This window comes from Pithys albifrons, chromosome 1 (assembly GCF_047495875.1).
Source record: "Pithys albifrons albifrons isolate INPA30051 chromosome 1, PitAlb_v1, whole genome shotgun sequence".
NCBI classification, from domain to species: Eukaryota; Metazoa; Chordata; class Aves; order Passeriformes; family Thamnophilidae; genus Pithys; species Pithys albifrons.
The window spans coordinates 88,722,170-88,739,640 of record NC_092458.1 but is presented as its reverse complement, the minus strand read 5'-3'; the positions used below and the strand labels follow the sequence as shown (position 1 = coordinate 88,739,640).

Genomic DNA, 17,471 nt, shown 5'->3' with positions numbered 1-17,471 from the left:
CAGGTGTCTGTTACTATGAGGTATCAGGCGAGTTTTGCCATTTTCTTGTGTTTTAATTTACCCAGACAGGAATGTGGCCCAGCTCACTGCAAGGGAGAAGTTCCTGTGTAGCTGGTCTGTCAAAGTTCACTGCCTCTCTAAACCCCTCAACATTTGCCATCTGTCAAGACAGATAAAAGAAATGATGGCATGAATTGTCTGTGAGCTACTACATTCTGATAGTGTCCTCTTACTGTGCTTAAAGGACTTTGTGAGAAGTGCAGGGAAACATATTCTTTTGACTTTTAAACTAGAAGTAATGCCAAAGTCATGAGTTCAATCCCATGTATGGGCCATTGACTTAAGAGTTGGACTTGATGATCCTTGTGGGTCCCTTCCAACTCAGAATAGTCTGTGATTCTGTGACTTGTGGCAGCCTTTTGTGAAGTGAAGAATGTGTGTCTGATTTGGGTGAATCTCAGGTTTTTGCTGTGCAGTTCTTACTAACTTCTGATGAGTAAATTTCCTGAAGCCCAGGAAAGTTGTTCACCTGTGTCCCCTTCTCTTGCAGTGGTCACGGCGTGTAACATGGCGGGTGCTGCTATGTACGAGCTGGTACGAGTAGGACACAGTGAACTCGTGGGGGAGATTATCCGGCTGGAAGGTGATTTGGCAACTGTCCAGGTGTATGAAGAAACATGTATCCTTTTCACTGATCTCTCTGAGCGTGCCAGACTGCACAGTCCAGAGCACAGTGGTGATCATGGTGGAGATGATGAAAAAAACCTGACTGGGACCAGTCCTTAACACTCTGGGTTCCAGTAGGACATGTGCTCTGCATGTTTTTTGTAAATTCCAGTGGTTTTGAGGTAAATCTTACCTTGTGTGGCTGTATAGTGAGGAGACTTTTTATAATAAACAATTTTAAGTGGAAATCTAATAAGGCATGCCTTAGGATGTGAGTTCATTTTAATGTAAACGTTACAGTTTTTTGTTAGGAAAGAAAGTATTTGGCACACATCAACCATAAATGGCAAAACTGCTGAGCAGTATTTGTTGCATTTTTCTCTTTACTTTTGATAACTCTGCTTGTATAACACTTAAATAAGAAATGTAAAGTGGGCATGATGCCTTCTTCTGGGCAGAGCATTTTGCCAGGCATAATAGACTGCATTTTTGCTTCTGCAATGTGCTTACACAATCTTGGTCCAGCTATGATGCAGCATGTATTCTAAAATCTAGTTAACTTAAAATGTATTTTCTATTACATATCTATGTAATATACATAAGAGAATGTCAGAAAAGTCATAAAACTTGAAGCCAGTCCTTTTTTTTTCCCCAGAGTTGACTCTGTGTATCTGTATCATAGAATCATAGAATCAGTTGGGTTGGAAAAGACCTCTGAGATCATCAAGTCCAACCCTTAATCCAACCCCACTTTGATTACCAGATCATGACACTCAGTGCGACATCCAGTCTCACCTTAAAAACCTCCAGAGTCAGAGAATCCACCATCTCTCTGGGCAGGCCATTCCAATGCCTGACCACTCTCTCTGTAAAGAACTTCTTCCTGATATCCAACATAAACCTCACCTGGCAGAGCTCAAACCCATGCCCTCTTGTCCTACTGTTGGTTGCCTGAGAGAAGAGACCAACCCCCACCTGGCTACAACATCCTTTCAGGTAGTTATAGAGAGTGATAAGGTCTCCCCTGAGTCTCCTCTTCTCCAGGCTAAACAATCCCAGCTCCCTCAGCCTGTAGAGGCTAGGAAAAAGGCTGTGCTGGCTCCTAAAGCTTTATTCTGAAGAGCTCATTGGTAAACTGGTGACTAGCTCTTGTCTTTACCTAAAGATTTATCATTTTAGATGTCATCATTGTTCTAATATGTATTAGCCTTCCACCAGTACATAGAACAAGTTTGAGTATAGTTTGCTCTTGGGTTCCTCAGAGAGCCCTGTGACAGAACCCTCTTGTGAAGTCAACTTGCATTTAATCTCTTGAGTCATATCTCAGTTTTAGAGGTTTCTTTTGTATTTCTACAGGGCCTTTTGCCAAGCTGCTGGCCCTTTGCAGAGAAAAGCCCATTGTGCATTTTGGAGCTTAGATAGTGCATAGACCTGACAACTTGATACCAGAGGAGAGCAATAATGCTGGTCTTAGACAAACTTCCTTTAAAATGAGGCTGCTGTCAAACAGGCTATGCAAGGCTCAAGGTCAAATCAGTTGTGCTCTCTAAACAAATTCCAAAGCAAAAAATTACATATTTCCTAACATTATCTGACTTAACAGTCAAACTGGTTTTCTGGGTTTGAAGATGTAAGAAATGTCTGATGTTTTGTCATCCAACTGCCTGGTACTCCAGTGAACTCATCCATACAGTTGACCTGAACAAATGATTGTAGAGAGGAATATTTGTCTTTTTTTTTCCACCTCTCTGGAGGATGATGAACTTTTTTGCTTTACTAAATTCAGTGTTTAGTATAAAGCCTACATGCTTCTCAAATGGTGATGATGTAACACAGTAATAGTATTGCCTTAAAGCCAGAAAAGGGGCTAAGAGTATGATATTGGGAATGTGATGCCTTCTTGCCCAGTTTCTTTTCCTTAGTGAATCTTTAGCTGGTGTCTCTGTAGGAGATCCTGTGCTCCGCACTGGGAAGCCCTTATCAGTGGAACTAGGGCCTGGCATTATGGGAGCTATTTTTGATGGTATACAGAGACCTCTCTCAGACATCAGCACTCTGACCAAAAGTATCTACATCCCTAGAGGTGTGAATGTGTCAGCTTTGAGCCGAGACGTCAAATGGGACTTCACACCTTCCAAAAGTCTGCGGGTAGGTTCTGACAAACCTGTCTTCCCCTCCTGCTCCTCTACCCCAGAGCTTAGGGCTGAAGTGGTGTGCTAAGGCTGTGACTGCTGGGAGCTGTGGTTATTGCTCTATTTAACTCTGCAAAAGGGGGTGCTAGGAGGTGGTAGTGTTGTATGAGACTGGATGGGGATCACCAGAACTTACTTGATGTGACTTCGTGTGTGTTGTTGCTGCACGTGAGAAATTTACAAAGTTTTAATGTCTTTGCCAAACCCTAAAGAAGCTCCTGGAATTGCAGTGAGCTCTAGGAGGAGCAGGTGTTACTTGGGCAAAAAGAATGAGTGCAGCACAAATTTTGCAAGTGGTGGATAGCCTTAGAGCTGGAAAATGTCAGGACTTTAGCCCTTGGTGGCATGTTTTTTCCAACCCTGCAGGTTAGCATATGCTATCCTTTCTCTACTTAGCACATTAAATTGAGAGGTAAAAAAGAAAAGAGGAAAGTTCCTTGCACCTGTCAGTAATTGCTACTGTCTAAGGCTTGAAAGGTTCTTGAGCAGAGATAGTGTTGCTAGCAGTGTGCAGTTAGAGTAATGAGTTATGTAAATGGTTACTGTGCTGTAACAATGCAGTTATAAAGGGAGTAATCACAGTGCTAGACTTAATAGCTATAGTATTTTTTACATGTTTTTGACAAGATTCTTTTTTAAAACTTGTGACTAATAGACCTATTCTGGTTTTAGGTTGGCAGCCACATCACAGGTGGAGATATTTATGGTGTGGTGAATGAAAACTCCCTGATCAAACACAAAATCATGCTGCCTCCACGGAACAGGGGTACAGTTACATACATTGCTCCTCCAGGAAACTATGACACTTCAGTAAGTCTCCCAGACAGCAGTTGCTGGTGTATTCCATGTCTGTTTTATAAGGTGGTTGAAGTTCTGTTCTGCATGAGGCCAACTAGAAAGTGTTTCATGCAACAAGGTGTCTGAGTTAATTAATGATCACTCCTGCTACCCTGCCTGGAGAGATTGCATGATTATCTTCTGCAGTTGCTTTCTATGCCTGTGGCTTCCCAATGGCCCTTCAGTTTGCCATGTTTGCTGACCTCTGTTGGGATCTACAGTATCTTATGAATATGTAAAATTCAGTTGCCCTTCAAAAGCATATTTTTAATGTATGCTGCATCTTGCACTGTTTTCTCCCAGAAGTATTGTAAATATGGGAAAGAGCCTTCCCTTGGGAGGAGATGATACAGTGTTGAGTTTCCAAAAGGTCAAAGACCTAGCTGTGTGGAGTAGCTGAGATGCGAACTTGTGCACTGGTCCAACATGCAGCTGTTTGCCTACTCCAGATGTCTGGTGTTTTCTGCTAGGATGTTGTCTTAGAGCTGGAATTTGAAGGTGTGAAGGAGAAGTTCACTATGGTCCAGGTCTGGCCTGTGCGTCAAGTCCGTCCCGTTACTGAGAAGCTCCCAGCCAATCACCCTCTGTTAACTGGCCAACGGGTCCTGGATGCCCTCTTCCCGTGAGTACTACCTTTTCTTTTCTACTGTGTAAGAAATCCCTCTCTTAGGGTTAAGCAGAGGCAGGAGGCCTTATCACAGAATCATAGAATGGATTGGGTTGGAAAAGACCTCCAAGATCATCAAGTCCAACCCTTGGTCCAACTCCAGTCCCTTTACCAGATCATGGCACTCAATGCCACAGCCAATCTCAGTTTAAAAACCTCCAGGGATGGGGAATCCACCCCCTCTCTGGGCAGGCCATTCCAATGCCTAATTAGTGTCTCTGCAAAGAATTCTTTTCTGATCTCCAACTTCAATTTCCTCTGGCAGAGCTTGAGCCTGTGCCCCCTTGTCCTATTGCTGAGTGCCTGGGAGAAGAGACCAAACCCCCCCGGCTAGAACTTCCCTTCAGGTAGTTCTAGACAGTGCTGAGGTCACCTCTGAGCCTCCTCTTCTCCAGGCTAAACAAGCCCAGCTCCCTCAGCCTCTCCCCACAGAATTTGTGCTCCAGTCCATTCACCAGCCTTGTTGCTCTTCTCTGGCCCCGCTCCAGCTCCTCAGTATCTTTCCTGAACTGAGGGGCCCAGAACTGAACACAATACTCAAGGTGTGGCCTCACCAATACAGAGTACAGGGGAAGAGTCACTGCCCTGGTCCTGCTGGCCACACTATTTTTGATACAGGCCAGGATCCCCTTGGCCTTCTTAGCCACCTGGGCCTTACAGCCTTAGGTTTTTTAAAGGGCAGACACCAAGCTTTCACTGTGTGTCGCATCATAATCTCAAAAAAATACTTAGCTCAATATTTCCTGTTTCTATATTTGCCAGGTGAATCCACTAGTGGAAAAAGGGAAAATTAACAAAATATCTCTAGTGCATTAATTTAGAGAGGAATGGATATGCATAAGCTTAACATAATCATGTCAAATCTGCAGAAAGGCTAGAACTTTTCAAGCTTGATTTCTCTATTTGAGTGCATGAGTAGGATCTCTTTTTATGGTCTTGAGGATGTGTAGTTCCCTATGATTTTTGAGGTGAAAACTGTTGCACTTAACTGTAACACAAAATGCTCACTTAAGCAGCTAACTTCTAAAACACTGAATTCAGTTATTTTGATGCTAAAATATTGTGCTGCTTGTTCTTATAATGCACGGCTAATTACAGTTGTTCTTTTCCTGACATTTGCATTCCATCACTGCTTCCAGCTGTGAAAATTGCTGTGTTTCAAGCCCAAAAGTCAAGCTGTACCAGCCTAAGTCACGTACTTCAAGGACAGTAGAATAAAAGGATAGTTTATCCACTCGTTTTTTTGCTTTAGTGAAATACCTCTGTGCCTCTCACCCAGAACACTGAATGTTACTCCTGTCACTCTGCCTTTAATTAGGGAGTTCTATTGGAAAACAAATTCTAGGATGGAAGAGAGTTGTCTTTGAGTTTCTTGCAAATCAGAATTCTTTTTCTTTACTCAGGTGTGTACAAGGGGGTACAACAGCAATTCCTGGGGCATTCGGTTGTGGAAAGACAGTGATCTCACAGTCTCTCTCAAAGTACTCCAACAGTGATGTCATCATTTATGTAGGCTGTGGAGAACGAGGAAATGAAATGTCTGAAGTACTGAGAGATTTCCCTGAGGTTAGTATGGAGATTTCATGGAGATTAAACATTCTTGGTAAGATTTGCTATTATACTGGTATTGTAACTGAATAAAATATTATATTGGTAAAGTGACTTGAAAATATCATCTTGCCTGCCTTGAAACTGGCAGAATTCCCTTTTGGCTCATTCAAGAATGATTTCAGTGGCTCTCAATAAATATCTGGACTAGTTTTTGAGTGTACCTTCTAACTTGTTTAAAATAAAGCCAGAATGAGTGCCAGGGTGCAATTTAGCACAGTTCTAAGCACCTGGCCTTTGACTGGTCACATCTGTAACTTAACCATGCATGGAAAATGTACCATCTATATTTACAAGGTTCAAGGTGGTGATACAAATAGTTACCAGATATTAGTTTGGCATGTTAAGCTTTGGAATACCTTCTGAAGGAAACATAAAAATGCCTTGTTTAAAAAAGCCAACCTAAGCTATAGGTTTACCAAACGTGTTCCTATATATGTGAGAACTCGTGCCACAGTCTTCTGTAAAATAGGAGAGAGAAGCCAGATAGTGTGAACTGTTGGATTGAAACTTCACTGTCAGAAATAAGGAGTGAAACGTGTGGGTGTGTTCATTGATTACAAGGTGGGAAAGTCAAGCTGAGGTGGCCTTGAAGAAGGTAAATCCCAGGGTATTCATAAGTGAAATTCTACACAAATGTCAGGATAAACATTCTGTTATTCAGGTGCTCATGAGGCTTCACTGGGGTTATAAAAGCAACAAAAAGAACAAAAAATTAACAAAAAAAATTTGCTACTGTTATAGTTTGTTTTTTTCTTTTCTCGTGTTTTAGTTAACAATGGAAGTTGATGGCAAGGTAGAAAGTATCATGAAGAGAACAGCTCTGGTAGCAAATACTTCCAACATGCCTGTGGCTGCCAGAGAAGCCTCCATCTATACTGGTAAGTTACAAGAGCATGAAAAAGTCTGTGTGTGTAGAGCAAGCCATCATGCTCTTAATATTTTCAGTTCCCAAGATGGCCAGTACCACAAAACCTGCTTAGTTTCAGAAGTCAACCCTTTCAGACTTTGGTTGAACCTGAATCTGGCTTACTTGCATATAAACGGTATTACCACATCTAAATGCAGAGTAAATTTTATTTGTGAGGTTAACTTACTGCAGCAGCTCTCATAGTTTTTCTCCATGTGTTAATTGTGTAAGCTTTGTTTGTAATTAGCTTTTTGCTGACGAGTACAGCCACTTAATGGCCAGGAATAGTACTCTGTGAGTTGGCAAGTTAGTTGTCTTTCCTTAGCAGCCTCTTAGAAGTTTTTTTTTAATTCTTTTATATGAACAGTTGTCAGAGAACTAAGATAAAACATGACCTTTTCTCACTGTTGTATTCTGGTAGGTTGAAATGGAAGGAGGCATTTTACAGGAAGACAAGTCTTTGTTCATGGTTTCAGTGAGGCTAAGAGTAGCATCAGTGACATCGTGGTTTCTCTTCAAAGAAATACACAGGAATGTAAGATGAGTCATAGTAGTTTATAAAAAAAAGGGGGAGAGTGAGAAGAAGTAAACAGCAACAACAAAAAAAGACAGCAGGGACATGATCCAATGGGAAGAAAGAGTAACTTCCATTGTCTGTCTCCATCAAAATGTATATGTATGTATGTGTAGCCAGACTTGGCGAACGCAGATTTGGGCAGGGCTCTCCCCACGTGGGTGTGCCCTTCCAGCCTGCACAGGGGATTTTTTAGGTGAGGCACAGCGTGCGCAGAACTGGCCCCACCGTTTCAGTCCTGAGGTCCATTTGCCATGGCCGAGCGAGCTTGGACAGTGACAGGGAAGTCCTCGGGACTGTCACAGCCCCCGGTACTAACCGGGGCTGACCCTGCTGACCATCCGAGATGTGACGGGATGGGATGTCAGGGAGGCATTGAACTGCCAGGGGACGGTCCCTCTGAGACTGGAACTCATGTCCTTGGGATTCAGAGTCCAGAGTGCTCTCCTTTACACCATGGAACCGCCCCCATCAAAATGTAAACTCAAATGATTTGGCTTACTTGCCAGGCATAGTATTCCTTTCTGAACTGTATCTTTCAGCATGCTGTTGTCTTTGTCGCAGGAATCACCCTGTCTGAGTATTTCCGGGATATGGGCTACCATGTCAGTATGATGGCAGACTCTACTTCCCGATGGGCTGAGGCCCTCAGAGAAATTTCAGGGCGACTGGCTGAAATGCCAGCTGGTGAGTCTCAGTCTAGCCTTGTAAATGCAGTCCTTTAAACTCTGAGCCTTTGACTCAATTTCTGTGTGTTGGTATTTGCAGACAGTGGTTATCCAGCCTACCTTGGTGCCCGTCTAGCCTCTTTCTATGAGCGAGCTGGCAGAGTGAAGTGCCTGGGAAATCCTGAACGGGAAGGCAGCGTCAGCATTGTTGGAGCGTGAGTGTTGCCTCTGTGTTGACTGCAGTTCTTTCTCTGTGTTCTTGTATGTCAGAGTACCTATTTTTCAGACAGAGAGCTGTTGTTGCTCTGTGCAGCTGCAGAACTTAAACTGTGGGAGTGAGTAGGTAGATACTCAGTCTCTGTTCTCCCAGAATGGCTGCTAAATTGTGCGTGGGGGCAGAAAGAATGAATGTGGACAGGTAGTTCTTTTCGGTGTGGAATCACGGTTACTTGGAACAATCGGAGCAAATGGCTCGGGGAAGAATGTCATTAGAGCTGTCTCTGAAAAGAATGTCAAACCATGCTCAGAGGAGGAAAGAAGGGGCAACTGGAGCAACAGTGTGTGCACTTGGGGGCATAATGAATCCTGATTCTCTTGCTCAAATAGAGTAGAATTGCATGGAGCAGCATATCTCAGGCTGTGATGGACTGTGAAAAGCATTTGGTCCCCAGGCATTCTACTAGGTGATACTGGTTTGTATATCATACCATGGGAAAAGTGAATTTCCCACATGTTTTCAGAAGGGCCTCTGGAAGAAAACCTTGAGTCCAGTCTTTGCTCTGCTTAGTACTGCTGTCCACAACATATGTTACTCAAGGACATTGTGCTTTTTTATCTCTGGAAAGGCACATTGGAGTGTCAAGCACCAGTGAAGTTGAGATAGTTATTGTATAGGTGAATATCTGAAATAATTTCAAATTGGTATATTGTTTTTTGTAAAATAATCACTGCACTGTGTTTCATGATGTTCTATTAGCACACTTGCTGAATCTGTTCACAGTGAGATAGGTTTGATAATCCAAGCTGGAGTTACTACTTGGAGATAAAGATACTGTCAATCAGTCACTGATGTAACTGTATTTCATGGTGTGGTTGATTTTACACCTGTGTAGGTATGCATCAAACACTTTCTGCAAACAGTTGCAATTTGTTACTTACTTGAAAGTTTGTTGACTCTTCTGGTTTCTGTGATCACAGAGCTGTGCAGTCATGTGTTCAGTATTTCAGTCTGAGCTGTGAAACCAACTCTGTTAACTTTTCCTCATCTCTTCCTCCTCAGTGTCTCTCCCCCAGGAGGTGACTTCTCTGATCCTGTCACATCTGCTACGCTGGGCATTGTTCAGGTATGTCCCAGAACGTTGCAGCTCTTCTGTCCACTTTGTCAAACTCAAAATGGTTGTGCTTCAGGACAGTTGTGCCAGTACCTGGGGTCCGAGCACTTTGATTAACACAGGCAGCTTTGTAGGGTGCTTTGGAAAATGTTCTAACTGGTGACCTTATGAGATGGTTTCTGAGTGTGTTTGAGATGTGTTTGAGATCCCTTTGGAAGAGGGAGCAAAAGTATCAACTCCTTCCAATGCTGACTGCTCAGGAATATCTGTGTGCTTCCTGATTGCTGCCCATTGAGCTGCACTTCACATGTGCCTCAGCTGGGATGGAAAGCAAACTGTTCTTAATACAGGTGCATTGAAACCACAAAAAACACCCTCAGAGAAGCTGTCTGAGACATGAATGTCTTTCAACTGTTTGCAGTCCTCTTTTGGGAAAATCAGTTATATCAAACACGTCTGCACTTAATTACGTGCCATCACTGACAGTGTATTTGATACAGCTGGCTGCTCCCTCACAAGCAGTCTCAAATAAGTCTGAACTCAGCTTAAAAGATGCATTGGTTTTTGAGAAGTGTATTTGAAAGTCACTGCTGTGGTTAAATTAACATAAGGAAGGCTTGCTTTCTCTCTTGAGCTTTCAGTTGTAATACGTTTTGCCATGTTACATTCCCTCAAACTTGCTTTCTGCATTTTTTGTTTAAAATTGCCTTTAATTACTTTGGTTCACTTTTGATTTGGAACACTGGTTGTTTTTTCTGGCGTCTGACAGGTTTTCTGGGGCCTGGATAAGAAGCTGGCACAACGCAAGCACTTCCCGTCTGTCAACTGGCTGATCAGTTACAGCAAATACACACGGGCCTTGGACGAGTACTATGACAAGCATTTTACAGAGTTTGTCCCTCTCAGAACAAAGGCCAAAGAGATTCTACAGGAGGAAGAGGACCTCGCAGAGATTGTGCAGCTTGTGGGGAAGGTGAGTAACCAGCTGTGAGGAAAAGTGGTGTCAGTAAGCCCTCATTTCCTTATGGCTAGCACAGGCTTTGACCGTGGCGCAGACCAGACTCTATGGATACTGCATGGTACAAAAAAATCCCTGGGACATGTCACTCTCCTGCCTCAAACTGTGTTGTATTCCAACTTCCTTACATGTTTTTTGTCTTTTAATGACAAATACTTTGTTAGATTTGCTAAACCTTGACTTGATGCTACTTTTCCCATGTAAATTCTCACATAAATTCACTTGCTTTAGTGTCTAGTGTTGCTGAAATGCCCTTTGCTGCAACTTACAGTAGGACTCCATTGGAAGGTGTCTTTGTAAGACAAATTATGCAAACTGATTGTTACTGTTGAAGTCATCTGAAGAGTTACAGCTTATTAGAAACCATGCTGCCAGCTGCAGAATAGAGGTGTTGGCATTTACATGTTGGTCTGTAGAAACAGAAGTGAAGTCTGCTTTTCCTAAAAACTGGTGATTGTCTGGTTTTTCTTTGTAAAGCTGTGACTTGACATATGGCTCCAATTTGCAGATGTTTTTTACTTTCCTTTATTTATTTCAATGTTTTGGAGAGAAAGCTAAAGTTGGACAGGAAAATTTCCATAGAAAGCTCTCAGAAGGGATGTAGTGAAAATTCTGGGTTTTAGCTCAGCACTGTAAATGTAATTGACAGGTGCCTTGTACATAATGGGCAGTAATTTAGTCCCATAATGTTCAGATGAGCTATGCCAGTGTAAAAAATGGTAGTAATGTGTGGTAACATGTATTGACTGCAGTTATTTGGAGGAAGTTTGCTCCTGGTGCTCTGTTCACTGATACTCTAGCCCAGCCAAGATGAGGCCTTTCACCAGTTCTTGCCTAGTAGAGCTCTCTTCTCTAAATGTGCCTTTGAAGGAAAGGAAATGGGGTCATAGGGCCTTCTGCAGTTCTCTATTTACAAAACCATGTTCTAAAAGAGCAGTTTACAGAGCAGGGTAGAATTGATTCCTTGGTGTGGAACGGATAATGATAAGCCAGTGCTTGTGACTAGGAATTATTCCAATGATAGAAGTATTGTAACTGGTAATTTTGTTCTCAGAGATGGTATCTTGAACAGTTTCTTTTGGTCTGGGCTTAGCTAACAACTGCAACAAATCTTGAGGAGCTGTGGAAAGACAGATACTTTTTTTTAAAATCTCAGAATTCTGTTAGTCTCTTTGTGAAAGAAGGTTTAAACTGCCTGTCCAGAAAGCAATTGTGGTACTTAAAACTCAGTTGGCCTTGTTTAGCAGAAGGACAGTGAAGGTGGAGAAGTGACCTGTGGTGCCAAGAGCAGCAGTGTGGAGCAGAGTAGTGGCAGTCCTGTGTTGTATGACAGGCATTGTCACCAGCTCCTTTCCTCTTCTTAAATGTCAGTCAGGAAAAGGCCATTGGTGACTGTGCAGGCTAGTACCAAATTCTTAAGATTACTTCTTGATCTAGCATGCTGAGATCTAGTTTTTCTTCCATAAGGATTGAGGAAGGTAAGAATGAATTTATATCTTTATATCCGAAGATGATGTTTTAACATGCCTGATAGCAAAGCCATGTGCACTTTCTGTGTCTGGTGGCTTTTGCATTGTCTTAAAGGAAACTTCCTTTCCATTGTTTCTCATCTTATAGAATTAAAGCAGAATTACTGACTGTTTTACCCATCTTAATCTGGCAATCACTTAAATTGGCTGTTCTATAGCAGAGAGTGAGAAATACCCAAAAGACATCGTTTTGCTTGACACCTTTTTAAGAGGGTGCAAAGGAGACAGGTGCTGAAAGATAACTGTTCTTGGCCATGACATACTGTGGACTTGAGTGCTAAACTAACTGTTCACCTTACTTTTCTAGGCTTCCTTGGCAGAAACGGATAAAATTACCTTGGAGGTTGCCAAGCTGATAAAAGATGACTTTTTGCAACAGAATGGGTACACGCCTTATGACAGGTGAGATCTGACTGGGCACTCTGTACTCTTAGTCCTGTACAGTCTGGATCTATACAGTTATTTTACTTGGAAATTGGCCAGCGCTGAAATGAATATTAGAAGTAAAGAAATGTTAAGAACTGTGCTTAGGTAGGCCATCGAACAGTGCATTCACATTGTCTTGCCCAAGGCATGCAGACCTCTTCTGAATGCAGTACACAGCATTTGGGGTTCTCAGGTCCTCATCTATTGTTCAGTTAGCCAATGTTTTTGAGGAGGAGAGACAACACAGACAACATCCAAAGTCATCCTGTTTATTCCATCAATGCACAGGGAACTGCAGGAATCTGCATTCATTTACTGCTGCATAATTCTTGAGTAAGTTTGAGCCATCAAAAAAACCTTACTCTGTTTTTTTCCCTTGTGCAGTGCTTATTATCCTGGTCTTGTTTTGCTTCTTTCCTTGCTATCCTTGTGTTTTAACAGCTGATAAGGGGTCTTTTTGTACTTCATCTCACTCCCTGGCCCAGGTAGCTTGGGAAGTCCTGAGTAATTCATCAGTGAAAATGTAGACATACATCATTTTGTAATGGTGCATGCCAGTGATCAGTTTACTGGGGCACGAATGTGTGTGTGCAATAGGGAAGCACAGGAAGTAGCACATAAATAATAATGAGGTGCCTTTCATGGCAATCATCTACCCATTAAAAACTGAGCTTTTTTGTGTATGAATAGCTTATCATAGAAACACTCCCTTTCCTGTGAGCAAAGAAGCATGCAGAGCTGTCAGGTTATCCCTGGCTGTTAGGAGGAAGCCTGCTCCCTTGATGGACAAAACAGGAAAAAGGAATTCCGATGGCTGCTCAGTTTTTTCCTTTCCTTGTTAGCAGTGGCACAGATTGAAATGTGAGACTTGTAGAGCAGTGGTTCCTGTTCTCTCCTGTTTTGCCCAGTGTTTCGGGTCTGCTTCAGAAACCTCACTTCAGGATGATTAGTCTTGGCCTGTGATTCACCTGTTTAAAAATGTGGGACCTATTGGAGGCAGTCCCTCTGAGACAGTGTGTATTAAAATACCAGGAGTACAGCAGGCTAGTACTCCTGCTGTCAGATGAGAAACCAGAGAAGCAAAGGCTAGTCCTGTTAACTGTTCCAAGATGCCTGATGGGTCCTCTTCTTTTCTCTCAGGTTCTGCCCTTTCTATAAAACAGTGGGAATGCTTTCCAATATGATTGCATTTTATGACATGGCACGCCGTGCTGTAGAAACCACAGCTCAGAGTGACAATAAGATCACGTGGTCCATCATCCGAGAGAACATGAGCGAAATCCTCTACAGACTTACCTCTATGAAGTTCAAGGTATGTTTGTAAGGAAGTGGGCTGCCCTGCTTTCTGGGAGCTTCCAGTGCCTCTGAAATGCTGTGACTCGATGGTGATGATCCAAGACCTTAGATAAAGGTCTGTAAACAGAGACTCTTTGCCATCATTTGAACACACTAAAGAATTGGTTTGTGGGCATGGGAATGGTTGGTACAGAAATCTGGTTGGGTGGTGCTGCCTGTACAGCCTTGGCAACCCCACCTTTAGTAGTCTCTTTTACGTTACATATAGTCATGGTAACAGTACTAGGACCTTTCCTGTTTGCTTTGGGGTTTTTGTGATAAAGTTATGAAAAAATATATAAGGTGTTTTAAAAAGACTATTATCAGATAAAAACACCCTGAATTTTAAATCCAGGAATGTGCTAAAAAGTGAATGATAGAAATGTTGATCAAGTTACTTTAAATGCAAGTTAAGGAAAGAAATGCTAGTCTCCTGCAATAATGCGTGGTGTGCCCTGTATTTGGCTTCAGGACTGAAGGCAGGCAACTAGGAGGAGAGGAAGGGAGGAGTAACTTCAACATGGGCTAAAGAGAAAACAAGTGGATTGGAGCACCTGCTCTGGGTAACTTCAGTAGCCATTGTTTTAGGGTACAGCTTTCCTAAAACTCATCCAGAGCATGCTGGTGCAGCACTTACTGGTAGGACAGTAGTAACTGTGACACTGGCTGTTGTCAAAGTAGCTAAGGAATATCCTATATGAAATATAAGGCTTACTCTGTTAGAACTCATAGAAATCAATATTGCAAATTTTTCAAGAAGTACCATAGGATAAAATTATGTTTAGAATTAAGTGTTCTGGCATGCCAGTGTTCCTGCAGGGTACTGGCTTGTTTCTGCAGCAAGCAGATCCCTGGTATATATTTTCAAAGCATCGAGAACATAACAGGATAACACTTGGGAACATGAGAGTTGGTTATGTGGAGGCAGGGGAATTAAAACCCTTTCTACAAATCCTGGCCACCAACAGCCATCTGATGTACAGCAGACTGGTGGGCAGTGTGGCTGAGAAAGGGAACCCAGAGGGTGAATATATGATAAGTGGAGCTGGCCCTCTAATAGTTATGAAAGGAAAATTATATTGCCTGGGTAAGTCTGAAAGATGTGAGAATTTAGGTGTCCTGCATCCTGTGGTCTGAGCACTTTGGAGGGACAATGTAAGAAGTGAAGTGCATCCACACATACAAGGCCCCTGTGTTTCCCAAGAGATGCACTGGCCCAGAGGAACTGGGGAATGGTGGAAACATCAATCAGATTTCAAAGCCTGGCAGTTAATGCTTCTTACAGAGAAAACTTTGCAGCCTCAGAGCAAAGCTGATTGCTACACTTTTTTTAACCTTTGTCTTTCATGAAAACTGTTCTGAGAAAATGAAGCTGTACAAAAGTATTTTTCAGCTGCTTATGATTACATGATAGATTTTAATTCAAACCAAGCAATCTTTGAGTGATGACAGAGTAACTCTTGCACTTATTGGGGTTGCACCCCTAAGAAAGTGCAGCAGGGCATTTAAGTCACAAAGATCCTCACTGCGTTTGATGTGGGGATAGGAGCTGATATTAATCACTGCAGCTCACGAATCACACAGCATTAACAGAACCCCTCAGTATTATTGATTCCTCTACAAATCAGTTGCTTTTCAATACAGTAACCACTGCTCACAAAAAAATTCTCTGTCCAGTATTCATTCTGCCTGCTCACAGAATGTGGGAAGCGAATGAGATTTAAACCTTGTTGGCTGTTGGTGAGACAGACAGGAGGCAAAGCTGGAGCTACTGTGCCTGCTCAGTCGTTAGCAAATGTTAATCCCAAGGTCGAGAGGTTACAGCACTGGCAGAGCAGGGTCGTCTCAGGTACACAGTGTTTTTCCTGACTGATCTTTTATTTGCTGTGTTCTTTCAGGACCCTGTGAAAGATGGTGAAACAAAAATCAAGGCGGACTATGCTCAGCTGTTTGAGGATATGCAGAATGCATTTCGTAGTCTGGAAGACTAGACTCGACCTCTGTGACCACTCCAGTTTGTCCTCTCAGTTCCTCATCTCAGCTCCTCTGCTTCCCTACCTTACAAGAATGATGCAACAGTACTTGAGTTGATAAATAACCCTTTGTTTTCCCTGTTCATACTCAGAGAGTGTCTTTACAAAACATTCCTCTTAGTTTGTATTTGGCATTGCTTTGTGTGTCTGAAATGGTGAGTGATGTGTGAATGGGCCTGGCTGAGTGAGGAAATGCTGTTGTACACTTCTAGGGTGGGAAAAATTTAACCTTTCCTCTCCCAGCTCTCTTAGTAACTGGTCTTTCACCTTGGGATGTAACCAGTTGAGCTGTACTGGCAGAGGAGGGGTAGGTCTTCATGCAGCCATGTGGTACATTGCGAGCTGGCAGTGGTAAGGGCATTTACACCTGGCACTTTGCTAAGTGACTATCAGATGTAGAACTCCTTGTTCAGAACAGAATTTTTGACCACACTCTGATGACATGTTGATCAACCAAAAATTCTTCACTACTCTGCCATTTCTGAGTCTCTCAGCTGAGTCTGTTGGTATTGAAATGTGGTAGTTCTGGTTCTCTCCAAGAAGGGACTAACTAGAAGATGAGCACGTACAAGCAACTAGTCTAATTCTGTGCACAATTTTATCTTCCTACATACAGATAGGACTGTTGGACTCAGAATCAGCTAAAATCAAAGACATAGGTGCTCAGCTTCCAGCAGGATTTTACCTTCTTGGCTCCCACTCACCCCATAAAATGTCATGACACTCAGCTGCTGTGGTTAGTGAAGCTTGTGACTGCTGCCATGTACTCTAAGACATAGATGGCAAGTCAGGGGGATGCCACATGTGTGGACCAGAACACAGTTCTTCCTTAGTGGTGCTGTCTGCCGGTGCAGCTGCCCCCCTGTGCAATGCCAGGTCATGCCAAGGAAAGGAAAGTGTGTCTTAGCCTTCCTCCTCCACCTGTGCTCACAGGGCCTGTTGGGTGGTGGCACAGAATGTCCCCAGTCCTTGGTGTAAGAGGAATGTATGATGCAAAACTGGGGATGGGGGATGAATGGGGGAAGGTTGATGAGTATAAAATGTATTTACTCTGGCCTTGATTACGATGCAAGAGAAACCAGTGACACTGGTCTTTGCTCTGTGCTCTGGAAGCACTGTCAAGCAGCTGAAACTGCTGTCTCTTGGGCTTGTTTATTGGCAAAATTAGAAAGAGATGAGGAGTGAGCAGAGCACAGCCTTTTTGTCAAACTCCCCAAGCCCAGCACACATCCCATTGCTGCAGAGTGGGAGAAATGCTCTCATCTCTCCCTCTCACTCATGTCAGGTGGCATCCAGTGCTGTGTGGTTGTGCAGCACCCTGTGCCCAGCTGGGTTCCAGCTGACATCTGCTGCTGTGTTACAGTCACAAGACAGTACCTGTTGTTGGTGACACTGTGCCTCCCTACGCCATTAATTCTGCACTGAAGTATTTCCACTGGCCGCCAGCTTTGAGCAGTAGTGACGCAAAGGGATCTTGTGCTATGGACCAAATGCTGCCACTTCATTATGGTATCGACCCACTGTTTGTCAGGGGAGAGCTCAGCTGAAACTTAAAGGGATTAACTATTTTTAGTTCTCCCGAAAGAAACTGCTCCTCCAGCTGATACTCTGGTAGTGAATGCTTAAGTTTACAGCTCACTGAATTTTGGTGTATGCTGCTTATTTTATCAATGAGCA

At 42.9% G+C, this 17,471-nt stretch overlaps 1 protein-coding gene across 2 annotated transcripts in view; it reads left to right on the top strand.

Moving 5' to 3' along the window:
• The window catches only part of ATP6V1A (ATPase H+ transporting V1 subunit A), a 31,147-nt gene extending 15,266 nt beyond the window's left edge, over positions 1-15,881 (top strand). For both annotated transcript variants that reach the window (XM_071559608.1, XM_071559616.1), the window contains exons 3-15: positions 551-679; positions 2,600-2,814; positions 3,531-3,668; positions 4,166-4,317; positions 5,766-5,928; positions 6,743-6,851; positions 8,019-8,141; positions 8,223-8,337; positions 9,402-9,465; positions 10,223-10,426; positions 12,308-12,402; positions 13,567-13,738; positions 15,660-15,881. In XM_071559608.1, coding sequence (XP_071415709.1) covers positions 551-679; positions 2,600-2,814; positions 3,531-3,668; positions 4,166-4,317; positions 5,766-5,928; positions 6,743-6,851; positions 8,019-8,141; positions 8,223-8,337; positions 9,402-9,465; positions 10,223-10,426; positions 12,308-12,402; positions 13,567-13,738; positions 15,660-15,752 — 1,772 coding nt within the window. In that variant the 3' untranslated portion in view covers positions 15,753-15,881. The remainder of the gene's footprint in view (positions 1-550; positions 680-2,599; positions 2,815-3,530; positions 3,669-4,165; positions 4,318-5,765; positions 5,929-6,742; positions 6,852-8,018; positions 8,142-8,222; positions 8,338-9,401; positions 9,466-10,222; positions 10,427-12,307; positions 12,403-13,566; positions 13,739-15,659) is intronic.
• Positions 15,882-17,471: the final 1,590 nt, after the last annotated feature.